The sequence below is a fragment of the Hevea brasiliensis genome, chromosome 5 (assembly GCF_030052815.1).
Source record: "Hevea brasiliensis isolate MT/VB/25A 57/8 chromosome 5, ASM3005281v1, whole genome shotgun sequence".
Taxonomy (NCBI): domain Eukaryota; kingdom Viridiplantae; phylum Streptophyta; class Magnoliopsida; order Malpighiales; family Euphorbiaceae; genus Hevea; species Hevea brasiliensis.
This window is the reverse complement of record NC_079497.1, coordinates 49579357-49599651: the sequence shown is the minus strand read 5'-3', so window position 1 is coordinate 49599651 and position 20295 is coordinate 49579357. Positions and strand designations below refer to the sequence as shown.

Below are 20295 nucleotides of genomic sequence, written 5' to 3'. Positions count from 1 at the left end.
GCATAAAAAGCATACCTAAATCTATAGAAGAAACAGTTTAGATCTCTACAAGCACATTAAACGAATTGCATTAGGCATTTTCTTTAGCAAATTAAAAAAGAATAAAAAGGAAACAGCAAGGATCCTGAATGAAGCCTAAATTTATAGAAGCGTAAATTTATAGAAGAAACTGCTTAGATCTCTACATGCACATTTAGGACGTTGATGGCAACCCTCCCTCGGAAACAAGAACTCGAAATATCCTAGTACCCATCAATCAAATAAAAGAGCAAACATTTTTTTTTCTTTTTGAAATGTGCATTTTATTTGCATGCTGTGTAAATTATGCTCTACAAATTATTAAACACACTTTTGGCAATTTAAAATTAAAAAATTCAACCACAGCAAAAAGAAGTATGAGGGCAGATGCCTAGAATTAAAAGTAAAATAAAGATTTTAGATGTTTGCTCTTACCAATATAGACGAGGCGAATCTTGTAAAAGTGTTTGGCCACCTACAACAATCCAATAGAATCCAGTCACCCACCAGATAGAAGATATCAGTGTACTGATAGACTCCAACCTTTTCATAATGCTGAAACAAAACACAAAGCTATTAAACATTTTCACACAGCTTCTAGCACCATAATCCATTACAAGTAAGATTTTTGGTCTTGGCAAAACTCCAAGGCTAAAAACACTATGAACAATTCAGAAGAAAACTAACATACAACAACAAATTTCATTGTAAGACAACAAAAGAAAATGAATAATCATGAAATCTCCACACCAAGAGGAAATCTAAGAAGGATAGGTCACCTTGAACCACATTTCAGTCAATTCTTGCACACAGTGAATTTGTTAATTTGCAAAAACATGTACTTGGGAAACAAAGATCCCCTCTGTTGTACAACAAAAATTTCTTCAGATCCCTTTTGTTGTATAATGAAAATTTCTTCATCCCTAGTTTCTTATATTAACATAAATTTCTCTCTTCAGTTTAATAATAATGATAACGCCATCGCTAAAAATTTGCAGGCGTCCACTTTCACAAAAAAAAAAACAATTACAGAATACAAAAGCTCTTAAATTTCTTTTCCACCATGGAAGACCCAAGGATGACCAATTTGCTTCTTTTTTTGTCACAACTAGCATAAAGTACCTAAAATAAGATTATAAAATTGTATTCTAAAATCACAAGATACAATAATAATTATATGGCAAAGATATTATTGTAATAAAATTCAAACAATACTATCTTGAAAAGTAGCAACATCAATTAATAATGTGGGAAGATTAAACATGCCTTGTTTAAACATTTTGTAGAAAGAGATGATTCTCATATATTTCAATTAATCTGTACATGGGTATTTATATACAATTGATTCCTATAATTGTGTTATACTAATTAGGAAGAAATCCTAAATAAGAAATCCTAAATAGGAATACAGAATACAGAATATACACAGAAATAATATAATGATTGACTTTCCATAACACTCCCCCTCAAGTTGGAGCATAGATGTTAATCATGCCCAACTTGTTACAAATGTAGTCAATCCTAGCTCCATTCAGAGCTTTTGTGAAAATATCTCCTAACTGCTCTCGGTTTGATATGTCTGTTGAGATGATACATTGTTGAATCTTTTCACGAACAAAGTGACAATCAATCTCAATATGTTTGGTCCGCTCATGAAATACCGGATTAGAAGCAATATGGAGAGCGACTTGATTATCACACCACAATTTCGCAGCGGGGGTCTTAAAACTGTCTCATCTAGTAATTGAAATATCCACATTACCTCACATCGATTGTGCCATGGCTCTGTATTGATTCAGCACTAGATCGAGAAACTACACTCGCTTCTTGCTTTTCCAAGACACCAAATTTCCTCCAACAAAAACGCAATATCCAAAGAGTTGACCTCCTATCAACCTTAGATCCAACGATCGGCATCGAAAAACATTCAACATTTAAATGCCCATGATTACCATATAACAAACCTCTTCCCGAGCTCCCTTGAGATAGCACAAGATTTGTCCCAAGGCTTCCCAATGAGCAACGGTTGGGGAAGACATAAACCGACTTACCACACTAACGGCATAAGCAATGTCGGGGCAGTGTGATAAGGTAGTTCAATTTTCCTACCAATCTCCTGTATCTCTGGATCTTCAAATAACTCACTATCCCCGCTATGATTTGTAAATTTGGAGTCATTGGTGCACTACAAGGCTTAGCACCTAATTTTCTGTCTGTCAATAGATCAAGGACATATTTTCTTTGAGACAAGAAAATACCCTTCTTACTTCTCATAACTTCAATACCCAAAAATACTTTAATAATCCCAAGTCTTTGGTCCAAACGGGTTTGGAGGAAGATTTTAAGAGATGAAATACTGCAGAGTCACTCCCGGTGATGATAATGTCATCCACATAGACTACCGGAGAATTAGACCACCTCAGTTGCTTATAAAATCTCGAGTGATCACACTTACTCTTTTGCATACCAAATTCCTGTACTGCTTCATTGAATCTCCCAAACCAGGCCCTAGGACTTTGTTTCAAGCCATAAAGAGACTTCCGAAGCCTACAAACTTTACCCAACTCCCCCTGAGCAACAAACCCAGGTGGTTGCTCCATATACACCTCCTCCTGAAGATCACCATGAAGGAAGGCATTCTTGATATCCAATTGGTGCAGGGGCCAATCATATGTAGTTGCTAAAGAGATAAACAAGCGAACAGAAGTAAGTTTAGCTACAGGAGAAAAAGTGTCAGAGTAATCAACCCCATATGTCTGAGCATATCCTTTTGCTACAAGGCGTGCTTTTAATCTAGCCACAGAACCATCAGGATTTACCTTTACTGTAAATACCCATTTGCAACCAATAGCTTTCTTACCAGTGGGCAAAGGCAACAGTTCCCATGTACCATTAGCATCTAAAGCCTCCATTTCCTCTTTCATAGCAGCACACCAGCCAGGATGAGACAGTGCCTCACCAACAGTATTAGGGATGGGAATAGAGTCTAAAGAAGTAACAAAACACCGAGAACAAGAAGACAATTGATTATAAGAAACAAAAGAAGAGATAGGGTAAGTACATGAACGTTTACCTTTACGAAGAGCAATGGGTAAGTCTAGATCAGAATCATGATCAGTATGAGGTACAGGATCTCCCAACGAAGTAGCTGGTGGAGGATCTGAGTCAGGAATCTCCAATCTCCTGGAATAAACATGAACAACGGGAGGCCGAGTAGGTCTAGAGACGGAAGAAATAGGCTGTGAGAGAGGACTAGACATTGGTTGGACAGTATATATTAAGAGATCATCCTCCTCCCCCTGACTCTCATACACAGATGATTGAAGAAAAAATGGAGTGAACTCAAAAATGTGACATCTGCAGAAACAATATAACGATTAAGAGTAGGAGAGAAACAGCGGTACCCTTTTTGGATCCGGGAGTACCCAAGGAAGACACATTTGAGAGACTTTGGATCCAATTTAGTAACCTGCGGACGAACATCACGCACAAAACAAGTACAACCAAAAATACGGGGTTCAACGGGAAACAAAGATTTTGTAGGGAACAAAGCAGTATAAGGAATATCCCCATTAAGGACAGAAGAAGGCATACGATTGATCAAAAAACATGCCGTAGAAACTGCATCCGCCCAAAAGTGTTTAGGAACTTTCATCTGAAAAAGAAGAGCACGAGTTACCTCAAGAAGATGCCGATTTTTCTTTCGCCACGCCATTTTGGGATGGGGTATCCACACAGAAGACGATGAAGAATGCCATTTTGTGTCATATAAGACTGAAATTGTCTTTGAAAAATATTCTTTAGCATTATCACTTCTTAATATGCGCATGAAATATTAAATTGAGTTTTGATTTCATTACAAAAGGCACAAAGATAGAAAACAACTCGAACGATTCTTCATTAAATATAACCAGTAACACGAGTAATCATCAATGAAGTAACAAAATAACGAAATCCAGTTTAGAAGTAACAAGGACCCCAAACATCAGAATGAACTAACTCAAAAGTGGATGAAGCCCGTTTATTGACTCTAGACACAGAAGGCAAACGATGATGTTTTGCAAACTGACATGACTCACATTCTAGTCTTGATAAAGATCAAATCGAGGACACAACTTCTTCATGGTAGACAAAGAAGGATGACCCAATCTACAATGAGTTTCAAGAGGTGTTAAGGATCAAGCAAACAAGCGATCGCGGTACATGATTTTCCGTAATGTAGAGACCACACGACTCACGTCCTCTACCAATAATCGCCGTCGTAAGATCCTGAAACAAACACGATCGAAAAAAGGAAATAGAACAATTGAAGGTACGAGTAAGTTTACTAATGAAAGTAGATTAAAAGAGAAATTTGGTAGACACAAAGCAGATGACAAAGAAATTGACGAAGTCGGATTCGCAGCCTGTAACCCATGACACAAGAAGTAGAACCATCGGCTAAAGTAATGAGAGGAAGTGTGATTAGACGAAAAATAGATAGAAGACTAGAATTACTCGTCATGTGATCTGTTGCACGAGAATCAATAACCCATTTGGATGAGGAAGACACAAGGCATGTAGTGGATTTACGACTCGTGATCGCGATGATAGAGGCGGTAGGCTTTAGAGATGCACGATCTCGGGAAAAGCGTGCAAAATCCTCTGCGGATACCAAAGCAGTTTTCTCGGAGGAAGATCTTGTAGAATCCTCTCACGCCATGTTTGCCATCCGTGATCGCTGATTTTTCCTCTGAAGTTGCGGACAATTATATTTTGTATGGCCGTGCTCATGACAATAATAACAAATGACTCCTCCGAGTCTGATTAGAACTAGCCTCTCCATTACGCTGATTACTTTGTTGCTGTAATTCCTCCTCTACTTCCTCTTCTATTACCCTGTTGTCCATTTGGATTACGCTAATAAGAGCACTCTTGCGGTGTGAAGATTGGATACTCTGCACGAAGGACCCGTATGAATGTTTCATGCAAAGAGGAAATCTCGAGCTGGAAAAATCCGAGATTTAGCGATCTCATACTCAAGGAAGGCTGCAAGAAAACTCATAACAGATTGCTCCCGTTGGGCTCTGAACTTTCACATCGTAACTAAAAGGCAACAATACATTAAGTTCCTCATATACCCGTTTAAAATCCATAAAATAAGCCGTGAGAGACTTATTCTCTTTCTCAGCACGGTAGAATGCCTTACAAACATCATAAATACGGGAGATATTCCCTTTACCAGAATCTGTAAAATCTAAGTAATCCATCAATTCCTTAACAAATTCACAGTGATTAATTAAACTAATTACCTCACTGTGAATCGAGTTCCGAAGCTGCAAAAACAACCGAGCATCCTCCCTTAGCCAAGTTTGTTGTGTATCATCAGTAGGTGGATCTTTAGTAAGGTGATCATCCTTATCAATGCTACGCAATTAGACCCTATGATCTTACTCCACTCCGGATAATTCGAACCATTCGGTTTGTGTTCCGTGATCTTAGTCATCATCGGAATCACATCGAAATAACATTCTTATTGTCCGCCATTTGTTGAGACAAAGAAAACTAACCAACGCTAATCCAAAGTCTTGTGACAACAAAATAATCCAAAATCACAAATCAAGCAAATACCGAAATAGGATCTGAGAGCCAAACCTCAGAAGTCCTTTAATGGTGTACTGGATCAGGCAACAGCACACAGTGGTGGAATGAGGGGATTGAGGCGACGCTGGCAATGTTGATCGGAGTCGAAACGGCCAAGGTCTCTCCTGAGCTGGGTGGTGAGAACAAATAATCACCCTAGATAGATGACCTGCTCTGATACCATGTAGAAAGAGATGATTCTCATATATTTCAATTAATCTGTACATGGGTATTTATATACAATTGATTCCTATAATTGTGTTATACTAATTAGGAAGAAATCCTAAATAAGAAATCCTAAATAGGAATACAGAATACAGAATATACACAGAAATAATATAATGATTGACTTTCCATAACACATTTCATGCACATAAACTCGTATTACCATCTTGCATCACAGTCTCCACCTTGATCACATTTAACATGAATCAAAAGCTATAAACCACAGTCTAAGACTTACCTTGTTTGCAATGATTCTCTCTTATGACTAATAAGGAGAATAGTAGATATGAGAATGTATAGGAGAATATTTGGTATAAATAGTGTAGAAAGAGATGATTCTCCTTAATCTCAATTAATCTGTACATGGGTATATATATACAATTGATTCCTATAATTGTGTTCTACTAATTAGGAAGAAATCCTAAATAAGAATTCCTAAATAGGAATACAGAATACAGAATATACAGAGAAATAATATAATGATTGACTTTCCATAACACTCCCCCTCAAGTTGGAGGATAGATGTTAACCATGCCCAACTTGTTACAAATGTATTCAATCCTAGCTCCATTCAGAGCTTTGGTGAAAATATCTCCTAATTGCTCTCCAGTTTTAATATATCCTGTTGAGATGATCTGTTGTTGAATCTTTTCACGAATAAAGTGACAATCAATCTCAATATGTTTGGTCCGCTCATGAAATACCGGATTAGAAGCAATATGGAGAGCAGCTTGATTATCACACCATAATTTCGCAGGCAGGGGAGTCTTAAAACCTGTCTCATCTAGTAATTGAAGTATCCACATTACCTCACATACTGATTGTGCCATGGCTCTATATTCAGATTCAGCACTAGATCGAGAAACTACACTCTGCTTCTTGCTTCTCCAAGACACCAAATTTCCTCCAACAAAAACGCAATATCCAGTAATTGACCTCCTGTCAACCTTAGATCCAGCCCAGTCGGCATCTGAAAAACATTCAACATTCAAATGCCCATGATTACCATATAACAAACCTCTTCCTGAAGCTCCCTTTAAATAACACAAGATTTGTCCCAAGGCTTCCCAATGAGCAACAGTTGGGGAAGACATAAACTGACTTACCGCACTAACAGCATAAGCAATGTCAGGACGAGTGACTGTAAGGTAGTTCAATTTTCCTATCAATCTCCTGTATCTCTCTGGATCTTCAAACAACTCACTATCGCCTGCTAACAGTTGTAAAGTTGAAGTCATTGGTGCACTACAAGGCTTAGCACCTAATTTTCCTGTCTCTGTCAATAGATCGAGGACATATTTTCTTTGAGACAAGAAAATACCCTTCTTACTTCTCATAACTTCAATACTCAAAAAATACTTTAATAATCCAAAGTCTTTGGTCTGAAACTGGGTTTGGAGGAAGGTTTTAAGAGATGAAATACCTGCAGAGTCACTCCCAGTGATGATAATATCATCCACATAGACTACCAGGAGAATTAAACCAACCTCAGATTGCCTATAAAATACTGAGTGATCACACTTACTCTTTTGCATACCAAATTCCTGTACTACTTCACTGAATCTCCCAAACTAGGCCCTAGGACTTTGTTTCAAGCCATAAAGAGACTTCCGAAGCCTACAAACTTTACCCAACTCCCCCTGAGCAACAAACCCAGGTGGTTGCTCCATATACACCTCCTCCTGAAGATCACCATGAAGGAAAGCATTCTTGATATCCAATTGGTGCAGAGGCCAATCATATGTAGCTGCTAAAGAGATAAACAAGCGAACAGAAATAAGTTTGGCTACAGGAGAAAAAGTGTCAGAATAATCAACCCCATATGTCTGAGCATATCCTTTTGCTACAAGGCATGCTTTTAACCTAGCCACAGAACCATAAGGATTTACCTTTACTGTAAATACCCATTTGCAACCAATAGCTTTCTTACCAGTGGGCAAAGGCAACAATTCCCATGTACCATTAGCATCTAAAGCCTCCATTTCCTCTTTCATAGCAGCACACCAGCCAGGATGAGACAGTGCCTCACCAACAGTATTAGGGATAGGAACAGAGTCTAAAGAAGTAGCAAAACACCGAGAACAAGAAGACAAAAGAAGAGATAGGGTAAGTACATGAACGTTTACCTTCACGAAGAGCAATGGGTAAGTCTATATAAGAATCATGATCAGTATAAGGTACAGGATCTCCCAACGAAGTAGCTGGTGGAGGATCTGAGTCAGGAATCTCCAATCTCCTGGAATAAACATAAACAACGGGAGGTCGAGTAGGTCTAGAGACAGAAGAAACAGGCTGTGAGAGAGGACTAGACATTGGTTGGACAGTATATATTAAGAGATCATCCTCCTCCCCCTGACTCTCATACACAGATGATTGAGGAAAAAATGGAGTGGACTCAAAAAATGTGACATCTGCAGAAATAAGATAACGATTAAAAGTAGGAGAGAAACAGCGGTACCCTTTTTGGATCCGGGAGTACCCAAGGAAGACACATTTGAGAGACTTTGGATCCAATTTAGTAACCTGCGGACGAACATCACGCACAAAACAGGTACAACAAAAAATACGGGGTTCAACAGGGAATAAAGATTTTGTAGGGAACAAAGTAGTATAAGGAATATCCCCATTAAGGACAGAAGACGGCATACGATTGATCAAAAAACATGCCGTAGAAACTGCATCCGCCTAAAAGTGTTTAGGAACTTTCATCTGAAAAAGAAGAGCACGAGTTACCTCAAGAAGATGCTGATTATTTCTTTCGGCCACGCCATTTTGGGATGGGGTATCCACACAGGAAGACGGATGAAGAATGCCATTTTGTGTCATATAAGACTGAAACTATGCTGAAAAGTATTATTTGGCATTGTCACTTCTTAATATGCGCACAGAAGTATTAAATTGAGTTTTGATTTCATTACAAAAGGCACAAAAGATAGAAAACAACTCAGAACGATTCTTCATTAAATATAACCAGGTCACACGAGAGTAATCATCAACAAAAGTAACAAAATAACGAAATCCAGTTTTAGAAGTAACAGAACAAGGACCCCAAACATCAGAATGAACTAACTCAAAAGGGGATGAAGCCCGTTTATTGACTCTAGACACAGAAGGCAAACGATGATGTTTTGCAAACTGATACGACTCACATTCTAGTACTGATAAAGACTGAAACTGAGGACACAACTTCTTCATGGTAGACAAAGAAGGATGGCCCAATCTACAATGAGCTTCAAGAGGTGTTAAGGTACTAGAGCAAACAAGCGACCGCGGTACATGATTTTCCAGAATGTAGAGACCACCTGACTCACGTCCTCTACCAATAATCTGCTTCGTCGTAAGATCCTGAAATAAACACTGGTCAGGAAAAAAGGAAACAGAACAATTTAAGGTACGAGTAAGTTTACTAACAGAAAGTAGATTAAAAGAGAAATTTGGTAGACACAAAACAAATGACAAAGAAATTGACGAAGTCGGATTCGCAGTTCCAGAACCCATGACACAAGAAGTAAAACAATCAGCTAAAGTAACAGTAGAGGAAGTGAGATTAGACTGAAAAGCAGATAGAAGACTAGAATTACCTGTCATGTGATCTGTCGCACCAGAATCAATAACCCATTTGGATGAGGAAGACACAAGGCATGTAGTGGATTTACCTGACTCAGCGATCGCAGTGACAGGGGAACTCGTAGGCTTTAGAGATGCCTGATAATGGGAAAACTGTGCAAAATCCTCTGTAGATACCAAAATAGTTTTCTCAAAGGAAGATACTGTAGAATCCTCTGCTGCCATATTTGCCATCTTTGATCGCTGATTTTTCCTCTGAAGTTGCGGAGAATTATATTTTGTATGGTTAAGCTCATGGCAATAATAACAAATGACTCCTCTTGAGTCCTGATTAGAACTAGCCTCTCCATTACACTGATTACTTCTGTTGCCTGTAATTCCTCCTCTACTTCCTCTTCTATTACCCTGTTGTCCATTTGGATTACGGCTAATAAGAGCACTACTGGCAGGCTGTGACGATTGGGTACTCTCTGTACGAATGACCCGTGTGAACGTTTCATGCAAGAGGAAATCTCAGAACTGGAGAGAATCTGAGATTTAACAGTCTCATATTCTGAAGGAAGGCCTGCAAGAAAACTCATAACAGCCAGTTGCTCCCGTTGGGCCTGCTGAACTTTCACATCAGAACTAAAAGGCAACAATACATTAAGTTCCTCATATACCCGTTTAAAATTTATAAAATAAGCCGTGAGAGACTTCTTCTCTTTCTCAGCACGGTAGAATGCCTTACAAACATCATAAATACGGGAGATATTCCCTTTACCAGAATACAAAAAATCTAAGTAATCCATCAATTCCTTAACAAATTCACAGTGATTAATTAAACTAATTACCTCACTGTGAATCGAGTTCCGAAGCTGCAAAAACAACCGAGCATCCTCCCTTAGCCAAGTTTGTTGTGTATCATCAGTAGGTGGATCTTTAGTAAGGCGATCATCCTTATCAATGCTACGCAAATAGACCCTAACAGTCTTACTCCACTCCAAGTAATTCGAACCATTAAGTTTGTGTTCCGTGATCTTAGTCATCACCGGAATCACATCAGAAATAACATTCTTATTGTCTGCCATTTGTTGAGACAAAGAAAACTAACCGAAACGATAATCCAAAGTGCTTACAGCAGCAAAATAACCCAAAATCACAAATCAAGCAAATACCGAAATAGGATCTGAGAGCCAAACCTCAGAAGTCCTTTAATGGTGTACTGGATCAGGCAACAGCACACAGTGGTGGAATAAGGGGATTGAGGCGACACTGGTAATGTTGATCGGAGTCGAAAAGGCCGGTCGGCGGCCAAGGTCTCTCCTGAGCTGGGTGGTGAGAACAAATAGTCACCCTAGATAGATGACCTGCTCTGATACCATGTAGAAAGAGATTATTCTCCTTAATCTCAATTAATCTGTACATGGGTATATATATACAATTTATTCCTATAATTGTGTTCTACTAATTAGGAAGAAATCCTAAATAAGAATTCCTAAATAGGAATACAGAATACAGAATATACAGAGAAATAATATAATGATTGACTTTCCATAACAAATAGGAAAAAATATTGTAATTGATAATCAGTCAAGCGTTCAATGATACAACAAATCCTTCTCCATATAACTCTTTCCATCTCTCTACTCCTTCCGCTCTCTCCCTTCTTTCTGGATATTCTCTCTCTGTTCTGCTCCTTCCTCTGTTCTTCTTCCCTTTATTTCTTCTTCTTCTACAGGTTTGGGTCTTAGGAACTCTGTTACGTAACAATTTAGAAGCTAATCATGAAAATTCAAGCAATATGGTTCAATGTGACCCCCCGAGCAATTCGGTACCTTCTATTGAGTCTGGAATTCAAGATGAGATGGGTATCAACAGTGCTATTCAAAATGTTGAAGTCTGTTATGGAAAGTCAATCACTATATTATTTCTCTGTATATTTTGTATTCTGTATTCCTATTTAGGATTTCTTCCTAATTAGTAGAACACAATTATAGGAATCAATTGTATATATATACCCATGTACAGATTAATTGAAATTAAGGAGAATCATCTCTTTCTACATGGTATCAGAGCAGGTCATCTATCTAGGGTGACTATTTGTTCTCACCACCTAGCTCAGGAGAGGCCGCCGACTGGCCGTTTCAACCCCAATCAACATCGCCGACGTCGCCTCAACCCCCTCATTCCACCACTGTGTGTTGTTGCCTGATCCAATACACCATTAAAGGACTTCTGAGTTTTCTTTGTCTCAACAAATGGTAGACAATAAGAATATTATTTCTGATGTGATTCCGGTGATGACTAAGATCACGGAACACAAATTTAATGGTTCGAATTACCTGGAGTGGAGTAAGACTGTTAGGGTCTATTTGCGTAGCATTGATAAGGATGATCACCTTATTAAAGATCCACCCACTGATTATACACCACAAACTTGGCTAAGGGAGGATGCTCGGTTGTTTTTGCAGCTTCGAAACTCGATTCACAGTGAGGTAATTAGTTTAATTAATCACTGTGAATTTGTTAAGGAATTGATGGATTACTTAGATTTTTTGTATTCTGGTAAAGGGAATATCTCCCGTATTTATGATGTTTGTAAGGTATTCTACCGTGCTGAGAAAGAGGATAAGTCTCTCACGGCTTATTTTATGGATTTTAAATGGGTATATGAGGAACTTAATGTATTGTTGCCTTTTAGTCCTGATGTGAAAGTTCAGCAGGCTCAACGGGAACAACTGGCTGTTATGAGTTTTCTTGCAGGCCTTCCTTCAGAGTATGAGACTGCTAAATCTCATATTCTCTCCAGTTCTGAGATTTCCTCTTTGCATGAAACGTTCACACGGGTCCTTCGTACAGAGAATACCCAATCTTCACAGCCTGCCGGTAGTGCTCTTATTAGCCGTAATCCAAATGGACAACAGGGTAATAGAAGAGGAAGTAGAGGAATTACAGGTAACAGAAGTAATCAGCGTAATGGAGAGACTAGTTCTAATCAAGACTCAAGATGAGTCATTTGTTATTATTGCCATGAGCCTGACCATACAAAATATAATTGTCCGCTACTTCAGAGGAAAAATCAGCTATCACAGATGGCAAATATGGCAGCAGAGAATTCTACAGTATCTTCCTCTGAGAAAACTATTTTGGTATCTGCAGAGGATTTTACACATTTTTCCCAGTATCAGGCATCTCTAAAGCCTACTAGTTCCCTTGTCACTGCGATCGCTGAGTCAGGTAAATCCACTATATGCCTTGTGTCTTCCTCATCCAAATGGGTTATTGATTCTAATGCGACAGATCACATAACAGGTAATTCTAGTCTTCTATCTGCTTTTCAGTCTAATCTCACTTCCTCTACTGTTACTTTAGCTGATGGTTCTACTTCTTGTATCATGGGTTCTGGAACTGCGAACCCAACTTCATCAATTTCTTTGTCTTCTGTTCTGTGTCTACCAAAATTCTCTTTTAATCTACTTTCGGTTAGTAAACTTACTCGTACCTTAAATTGTTCTGTTTCCTTTTTCCCTTACCAGTGTTTATTTCAGGATCTTACGACGAAGCAGATTATTGGTAGAGGACGCGAGTCAGGTGGTCTCTACATTCTGGAAAATCATGTACCGCGGTCGCTTGTTTGCTCCAGTACCTTAACACCTCTTGAAGCTCATTGTAGATTGGGTCATCCTTCATTATCTACCATGAAAAAGTTGTGTCCTCAATTTCAGTCTTTATCAGTACTAGAATGTGAGTCGTATCAGTTTGCAAAACATCATCGTTTGCCTTCTGTGTCTAGAGTCAATAAACGGGCTTCATCCCCTTTTGAGTTAGTTCATTCTGATGTTTGGGGTCCTTGTTCTATTACTTCTAAAACTGAATTTCGTTATTTTGTTACTTTTGTTGATGATTACTCTCGTGTTACCTGGTTATATTTAATGAAAAATAGTTCTGAGTTGTTTTCTATCTTTTGTGCCTTTTATAATGCAATCAAAACTCAATTTAATATTTCTGTGCGCATATTAAGAAGTGACAATGCCAAAGAATACTTTTTAGCATAATTTCAGTCTTATATGACACAAAATGGCATTCTTCATCAGTCTTCCTGTGTGGATACCCCATCCCAAAATGGCGTGGTCGAAAGAAAAAATCAGCATCTTCTTGAGGTAACTCATGCTCTTCTTTTTAAGATGAATGTTCCTAAACACTTTTGGGCGAATGCAGTTTCTACGGCATGTTTTTTCATCAATCGTATGCCGTCTTCTGTCCTTAATGGGGATATTCCTTATACTGTTTTGTTTCCTACAAAATCTTTGTTCCCTATTGAACTCCGTATTTTTAGTTGTACCTGTTTTGTGCGTGATGTTCGTCCACAGGTTACTAAATTTGATCCAAAATCTCTCAAATGTGTCTTCCTTGGGTACTCCCGGCTCCAAAAAGAGTACCGTTGTTTCTCTCCTACTCTTAATCGTTATCTTGTTTCTGCAGATGTCACATTTTTTGAGTCCACTCCATTTTTTCCTAAATCATCTGTGTATGAGAGTCAAGGGGAGGAGGATAATCTCTTAATATATAATGTCCAACCAATGTCTAGTCCTCTCCCACAGCCTGTTCCTTCTGTCTCTAGACCTACTCGACCTCCGAGAGCTAGGATTGACTACATTTGTAACAAGTTGGGCATGATTAACATCTATGCTCCAACTTGAGGGGGAGTATATGGAAAGTCAATCACTATATTATTTCTCTGTATATTTTGTATTCTGTATTCTTATTTACGATTTATCATTTAGGATTTCTTCCTAATTAGTAGAACACAATTATAGGAATCAATTGTATATATATGCCCATGTACAGATTAATTGAAATTAAGGAGAATCATCTCTTTCTACAAAGTCTTTAGCAATTAAGGTATTTTTCTTGATCACAGATTTATCAAAATTTCCAGAAGCGAAAAGGGTGTTCTTATTGTTGAGAATGTTTCGATGGAAGTAGAAGACTTGGAATTTTATGGAGAAGAAAAGTGTGAAAACAATTATTGGGATTTTGGAAGCAGTATATTTGGGTTGATTTCATGTAGTCTTTGCAAAGAAGATTCTTTCATTGTTAAGTTCTTTTTGTGATCCCATAATTTTGATAAAAGTAAGCGGGAGACATCAAGAAGACAGAAAGAAACTAATTCCTTATTTTGCAGAAAGTTGTAGTCATATGATACTTAAGGAATTTCGAGGGGACAAAGGAAGAGAGTTCCATTTCTGTTCCATTCTTGCATTTTTGTGGCTGTTGGTGCAACCGTAACGGATTCGTAAAATGAATGTGGTTATCTCTGACTTGAAAACAAGAGCAATGGAGATGTTCATAAAAGGACTAAGTGTTGTAAAAATTATATTAGATGACAAGGAATATTGCAGTAGACTTTTGAAAAGCCTCTTGGAGGACTCGGTATGTACAATCTTATTTGCAATTTCATAGCCTTTACTTCATACAATTTTGATAAGATACAAGTGAGCTAAGGAGTTGTATCACTAGGAAATTGGTGTTTGAGTTATTGGCAAGTTACTCTAGAACAGTGCTATTAATGGCGGGCAAGGCAAGGCGCCCCGTGCCGCCTAGACTGGGACGCTTGGCTTATCTTCCAAAAGGCAACGCCTCAAGCTAGCGAGGCAAGAGGTGACACTAGGCAAGGGGTGGCGCTTCTTCAACGTAACAATTTTTTTTCTTTACTTTTTTTTATTTTTTAAAATAAATACAACTAAAACCTAGCAGCCAACTTACCTCACGCCAAAAACAGAATAAAAAAGGCAGCAAATCCCTTCCTCTCTTCCTCACACAGCTCTAACAGGTATCTCTCTCTCTCTCTCTCTCTGTCTCTCTCTCATCTTCTTCTTCTTTCCTCTCTTCTACTCTTCCTCTCTCTCTCCCTCTCCTCTTCTTCTACTTTCCTCACGGTACAGCAGCAGTTGTCTTTTTTTTTATTTTTTTTTCTTTTTTTCTCTCCTCCTCCTTCTCTCTTCTTGGGTATTATTAATTAGTTATTTATTTGTTCTTAATTTAATTATTTTACTTTTTATTCTTTTTAATTAATTGTTTAAATTTTATAGGTATTGTTAAATTGATTATTTTACTTTGTATTCTTGTTAATTAGTTGGTTAATTAATATGGATATTGTTAATTTGTTGGTAATTAGTTTACTTTTTACTTGTTATTCTTGTTAATTTGATTAGTTTTACGTTTTGTCTTGTTAATTAAACATTAATTGTTAATTAGTTGTTTATTTTATATGGTATTAGTAATTTATTATTAATTTGATTATTTTACTTTTTGTTCTTGTTAATTAATTGTTTAATTTATATGGGCATTGTTAATTTGTAATTAATTAGTTTATTTTTTACTTGTTATTCTTGTTAATTAGTTGTTAGTTTGATTAGTTTTACTTTTTTTTCTTGTTAATTAGACATTAGTTGTTTATTTTATATAGATATTATTAATTTATTGTTAATTTGATTACTTTACTTTTTATTCTTGTTAATTAATTATTTAATTTATATGGGTATTGTTAATTTGTTGTTAATTAGTTTACTTTTTACTTGTCATTTTTGTTAATTAATTGTTTAATTTATATTGGGTATTGTTAATTTGTTGTTAATTTATTTACCTTTTATTCTTGTTAGATTTGAAGAGAATATTTCCTGTGTATTTTCTTGAATAAGATACAAGGTATTTATATACAAAGAATCATATAATTAAGTATTCTAATTAGGAAGAGATCCCAATAATTATGCTAACTAATTAATAAAGAATATTATGTACATAATTATAGGATTGACTTTCTATAACACTGTCTCTCAAGTTGGAGCATAGATGTTAATCATGCCCAACTTGTTACAAATGTAGTCAACCCGAGCCTTATTCAAACCTTTTGTGAAGATATCTCCTAATTGCTCCCCGGTTTTGACATGCCCTATTGAGATGATCTTCTATTAAATCTTTTCTCGAAGGAAATGACAATCAATTTCAATATGCTTAGTACGCTTATGAAACACTGGATTTGAGGCGATATGAAGAGCGGCTTGATTGTCACGCCATAGTTTGGCAGGAGATGAGGTCTCAAGACCCACTTCTTCCAATAACTGACGTGTCCACATAACTTCACATACAGCTTGGGCCATAGCTCGATATTCTGATTCAGCACTCGAACGAGAAACTACAGTCTGTTTCTTCCTTCTCCAAGATACTAAGTTTCCTTCTGCAATGGATCTTCTATCAATCTTTGAACCTGCCCAATCTGCATCTAAAAAGCACTCAATATTTAAGTGCCCATGATTGTTATATAAGAGACCACGACCTGAAGCACCCTTCAAGTAACATAAAATTTGCCCCAAATCTTTCCAATGGGTAACAGTAGGAGAGGACATAAATTGACTTATAATACTAACTGAATATGCAATATCTGAACGAGTTACTGTGAGATAATTAAGTTTGCCAACCAATCTTCTATACATCTCAGGGTCCTCAAATAGTTCACCATCTCCTGCTGTGAGTTGAAGATTGGGAGTCATTGGTGCACTACATGGTTTGGCACCTAATTTACCTGTTTCCGCCAATAAATCAAGGGCATACTTCCTATGAGATAAGAAGATGCCTTTCTTACACCTTGAAACTTCAATGCCTAAAAAATATTTCAATAAACCCAAATCTTTTGTTTGAAACTGAGCCTGAAGGAATGACTTCAGTGAAAAAATGCCTGCAGAGTCATTTCCAATAATGACAATATCATCAACATATACTATAAGTAGGATTAGTCCAGCTTTAGAATGTCTAAAAAATACCGAATGATCAGACTTGCTCTTTTGCACACCAAACTGCTGAACTACCTCATTGAACCTGCCAAACCAAGCTCGAGAACTCTGTTTCCAGCCATAAAGGAATTTTCGAAGTCTAAAAACTTTGCCTAACTCCCCCTAAGTAATAAATCCTGGTGGTTGCTCCATATAAACTTACTCTTGGAGATCACCATGAAGGAAAGCATTTTTGATATCTAACTGATGTAAAGGCCAATCATATCTAGCTGCCAAGGAAACAAATAAGTGAATAGAAGCTAGTTTAGCAACAGGTGAAAAAGTGTCAGAGTAGTCAGTCCCATAAGTCTGAGCCTATACTTTAGCTATAAGGCGAGCCTTGAGACGAGCCACAGTACCATCGGGGTTCATTTTTACTGTAAAAACCCATTTACATCCAATAGCTTTCTTATCTGGAGACAGATGCATCAATTTCCAAGTACCATTAGTATCTAAAGCCATCATTTCTTCTTCCATTGCGGCACGCCAGCCAGAATGGGACAATGCCTCAGCAACAGTTTTAGGAATAGAAATAGTGTCTAGAGAACTAACAAAACAACGAGATGAAGGAGACAATTGATCATAATATACAAAGGAAGAGATAGGATAAGTACTTTGACGCTTACCTTTGCGAAGAGCAATGGGAAGATCTAAGTTAGACTGAGCAGTGAATGAAACTAGATCTTCTGACGAAGAAGCTGGTGGAGGATCTGAGTCAAGAGTCTCCAATCTCCTGGAACAAACATGAACAATAGGTGGGCGATGAGGTCGAGCAGGTGTTGGTGCAGGAGGATTCTGAGGACTTGACACTGGATGGACAGAATAGACTAAGAGATCATCTTCCTCCCCCTGACTCTCATAACTAGGAGAGAGAGGAAAGAATGGAGTAGATTCAAAAAAGGTAACATCAGCAGACATAATATAACGATTAAGGGTTGAAGAAAAACATTTGTACCCTTTTTGAAGTCAAGAATAGCCAAGGAAGAGACACTTAAGAGACTTGGGATCCAGTTTAGTAACCTGTGGACGAACATCTCTCACAAAACAAGTACTACCAAAGATACGATGTTCAATAGGAAATAAAGATTTATAAGGAAACAAAATGGTATAAGGAATGTCACCATTAAGCACAGATGATGGCATACGATTAATTAGAAAACAAGCTGTAGAAACTGCATCATCCCAAGATTGTTTAGGGACCTTCATTTGAAAAAGGAGTGCCCGTGCTGCCTAAAGAAGATATCTATTTTTTCTTTCAACAACCCCATTCTGGGATGGAGTATCAACACAAGATGTTTGATAAAGAATGCCCTTTTGTGACATATAGGCTTGAAAATTGCCAGAAATATATTCCTTAGCATTATCACTTCTCAATATACGCACAGAAGTATTAAATTGAGTTTGAATCTCAGCACAAAAGGCACAAAAAATAGAAAATAATTCTGAATGATTCTTCATTAAAAACAACCAAGTAACACGAGAATAATCATCAACAAATGTAACAAAATAATTGAAACCAGCTTTAGAAGTACTAGAACAAGGACCCCAAATATCATAATGAACTAACTCAAAAAGAGACGAAGCCCGTTTATTGACTCTAGGTGTAGAAGGTAAACGATGGTCCTTAGCAAACTAACATGACTCACACTCTAAGACGGACAAAGACTGAAATTGAGGACATAATTTCTTCAAGGTAGCCAAGGAGGGATGGCTGAAACGACAATGAATTTCGAGCAGAGTTAAAGTGCTGGAGCAAGTAAGAGATCGCAGTACATATTTATTCAGGATGTAGAGACCACCGGACTCATATCCTCTACCAATAATCTGCTTCGTCGTAAGATCCTAAAACAAACAATAATCAGGAAAAAAGAAAACCGAACAATGTGAGGCATGAGTAAGTTTACTAACTGAAAGCAAATTAAATGAAAATTTAGGTAGACATAAAACAGATGATAAAGAAATAGATGACGTTTGGTTTGCAGTACCAGAACCCATGACACAAGAAGTAGAACCATTGGCTAAAGTAACTGTAGAGGAGGTAGGATGAGACTGAAAAGATGATAGAAGACTACAATTACCTGTCATATGATCTGTAGCACCAGAATCAATGACCCATTTGGATGAGGAAGATACTGTAAGTAGTATGCCCTAGAGCATATCATTGGCATATTTTATTAATAAAAGGCAATTTTACTTTTCCGTTTACATAATGTATTTATGTATAATAGAAAATGTCCATTGATATTTTGTTAAAAACTCTATTCTTAAGTTGTTAAGAATACGAGTGACAGTATTTCTAGCACAAAGTATCATAAATTGGCTCACAATCGAGGATACTTCACACAGAACATGACTTATCCAGAAAGATTGTATTCATGTTTGTTCCCAATGTATTTATATGAGATATAAATAAGATGGAATGGTGAGTCTCATGCCATATAACAAACATAATAGATACTTATACATGATAGGTGGGCCGAACCAGTGATGCATATGACGATCACATGGAGTTTACTCTTGTCAATGCATTGTCATATATCATATCAGTGTATATAATGTTTAGACCTGAGATAATACAGCTATCTTGTATATAGGTGGTTTGAGTTTGATACTGTTTTCATACTTTTACTATGTATGGGTATATGAGCATGTGTTGGCTCCTACTAGTTATATATGGAGGTAGGTGTTGATCAAGATGAAATCTATTACCCTAAGTAAATAGGGATAAAGTCCTATGTTCATTTAATTGTTCTTGATGTTTTAAGTTCCTGGTCAGGACAGACAGATTTAGTCAGAAAAGAGTTTCTGACAAGAAAATCTAATTAATCAAGAACTGGAATTAAAAGAGAACATAATATTCATAGCAAATGGGGTTTGATATAAACCATGACTCCAGCTCGAATTATGATTTTGTAACAGAGAGATTCTAGTGCATAGTAACATATGATTATAGGTTCATTTAAGGTATTCCTTGTTACTGATTGGGTGGCCATGGCATGCTATGTTAGGTGCCAACCATGGCCTATGAGATGCCTAAAATGATTTAGAGAAA

The 20295-nt window shown here is 37.2% G+C and overlaps 1 protein-coding gene across 12 annotated transcripts in view; it reads right to left on the bottom strand.

The window, feature by feature from the left end:
- The window catches only part of LOC110656064 (E3 ubiquitin-protein ligase At4g11680), a 60955-nt gene that overhangs the window by 10245 nt on the left and 30415 nt on the right, over positions 1 to 20295 (bottom strand). For 5 of the 12 annotated variants that reach the window (XR_009148912.1, XM_058147185.1, XM_021812646.2 and 2 more), the window contains one exon: positions 454 to 573. The exons of 1 other annotated variant lie outside the window; for it this stretch is intronic. Coding sequence is in view for 10 of the 11 variants with exons in the window: in XM_058147185.1 (XP_058003168.1) it covers positions 454 to 573 (120 nt within the window). In the remaining variant the exon portion in view is untranslated. Of the gene's footprint in view, positions 1 to 453; positions 592 to 6006; positions 9211 to 9446; positions 9582 to 20295 lie in introns of those variants that run through there. 6 more of the 12 variants (XM_021812637.2, XM_021812632.2, XM_021812607.2 and 3 more) reach the window with 3 other exon arrangements.